The sequence below is a fragment of the Saccoglossus kowalevskii genome, chromosome 3, assembly GCF_978046115.1.
Source record: "Saccoglossus kowalevskii chromosome 3, keSacKowa6.1, whole genome shotgun sequence".
In the NCBI taxonomy this organism is placed as follows: Eukaryota; Metazoa; Hemichordata; class Enteropneusta; family Harrimaniidae; genus Saccoglossus; species Saccoglossus kowalevskii.
The window spans coordinates 41,079,745-41,081,970 of record NC_140643.1 but is presented as its reverse complement, the minus strand read 5'-3'; the positions used below and the strand labels follow the sequence as shown (position 1 = coordinate 41,081,970).

The following is a 2,226-nucleotide window of genomic DNA, read 5'->3' as shown; positions in this document are numbered from 1 at the left end:
CTCCATATTGTGTCTTCATTCTTTACGTATCTAAAAAACGTGGCTTTGATTGGCTCAAAACCTAATATACCCATACAAATTTAAATCTACAGGGATTGGTGAGTTGATTTGAATAGCAGTGTCATCATGCCTCGTTATCATTCTTGCGCTGTGTGGCAGTTTTTTGAATCACGCCAACGTTGGTCATACACAGGTACGTGAATAAAAACAACCCAGTCAGTGGCAACTCACTCTACGAAGGGCAGACACGGTGTACCATACTATCCAATCTACTCCGATTGCAGTTAAACGGCGGATACTTGACATCACAGTTATTATATTACTGTTCACAATGATCAACTATGCTGATGGTGTTATTGGACTTCAGTATGACGATCCTGGTCATCCATTTGTAGTACTCTATATCATAATACAGTCAACATTCGTTGTTGTAGGCACCATTGGTAACATATTAGTTCTCGTTGCGTTTGCTCTCAAATCTAAGCTGAGAACAGTATCTAATATATTCATCATAAGTTTGGCCATTTCAGACTTGGCAGTTACAGGATTTGTGTTGCCGTTTAACGTTGTAGGCATTCTGAAGACGCATCATTTCTTCAGACTTAATTCAGTTCTTTGTGAAGTGATTTCCTTTGCATGTGTTACATCATGTATTGCTTCGCTGTGGAACATCATGGCTATCAGCGTAAACCGTTATATATACATATGTAAGAGCAAGTACTATAAACAGATTTTTAGTTTTCGCAACACTATAGTAATTTGTATTGTGATATGGATTATATCAGCGCTGATCGATTTGCCGAACTTCTTGAACTGGGGTGATCATCGATATGACATGAAGACATTGGTTTGTTCATTCGACCGTACTGCTAACTACAACTGGATCACACTATTTGTTTGTACAGGCGTTGTTTTTCCCGGTCTTGTAGTTATCATTTGTTACATTAACATTGTTCGATTTGTACGTTCTCATTCACGCAAAATACAGGATCACCGAGAACAAGAACCCGGATGTTATAAGGATGGTCCATCACGTAACATGGGACATGCAAAGCTAAGTAAGCAACAGAAACAACTATTGAAGATGGTATTTGCCATCTTTGCTGTGTTTATACTGTGTTGGGTGCCCTATGGTATTGTCGTTCTTATTGATTTTCAAGACAGACTTTCACAAACAGTACATATCATAGTGTGGGTTATTGCTCACGCTAGTACAGCATTGGATCCCATCATATATGCTGTTACGAATACACACTTTCAACAAAGTTACAGGGCAGTTTGGGGGTGTTTAACGAGAAGACGAATACAGATGATGGACACGACAGTATCAGATAACCACGATTCTGTGAAGGATAAACAGATCTTTAAAGTGAAAGTTGCAGCAGAGCCGATTGAAGCTATCTCAACGTTGAATACTTGAATATCCAATATCAATATAGTAACATTATATTAAAGACACTTCTGATATTTCTTTCTAGTCAGCACAATAGTGAATAGTGAAATACTATACGCAACCCATGATACCCCATGTAATGCCATATGCTAAATACCGAAGTATACGATTGACCTTATATATTTAATCAGTAACGACCAAAATATTATAATTTTATTAACTTTACCGTTATTTTCAATGACATTATTTTAAACCAATAATCTGAACAAGGGGTTTGATGTCGCTTGACGGTGTTTTGGTTTTGTACACAGGACTACGAATCATTATTGAGTACAATCTTATTTTCAGATATTAATAGTGTAGCATAATACCAGCATGAATAGTTACTGTATGAATTATAGCTATATATTGAAGTAGGAATTATTTGATAGCTCAATTTGTCAACGTTTTTCTTTTCCAGCTAGTCCTTTATAATCAATATGTCGTAGCTCTACTCGTTTGTACATCAGTTCAATGACTGAAACAAATTTGTAATACATTTGATGGGGTTTTAACCGGATTAAATTAACTCTGATAACGTAACAAATAACTTTTGACGCATTTTCAAATGATATCAAGAAAATTAAAATGATAAAAATTTTTCGAAAACCTAAAATGTGATTAATGGTTTTGTTCACAGTAGGTTCAAATATGCTAACTCAATGTTAGCATTCTACGTTGAGCTAAGTATATCAAAAGTTCCCAACCAGGGAAAGTGATATTTTTCTTATATAGACAAACCATAATTAGTAAACCATACTTATTTAAAAATGGATGTTTCCGTGGTAACAGTA

General features: G+C 35.5%; 1 protein-coding gene across 1 annotated transcript; it reads left to right on the top strand.

Moving 5' to 3' along the window:
- Nucleotides 1-331: 331 nt before the first annotated feature.
- LOC100375712 (melatonin receptor type 1B-B-like) lies at nucleotides 332-1,420 on the top strand. The gene has a single exon (XM_006814245.2). The coding sequence runs from the start codon at nucleotides 332-334 to the stop codon at nucleotides 1,418-1,420; it is 1,089 nt and encodes a 362-aa protein (XP_006814308.2).
- The last annotated feature ends 806 nt before the right edge of the window (nucleotides 1,421-2,226 follow it).

Excerpts from the sequence above, each read along its gene's own strand:
- LOC100375712 (XM_006814245.2), top strand. The coding sequence starts at position 332 with ATGATCAACTATGCTGATGGTGTTATTGGACTTCAGTATGACGATCCT.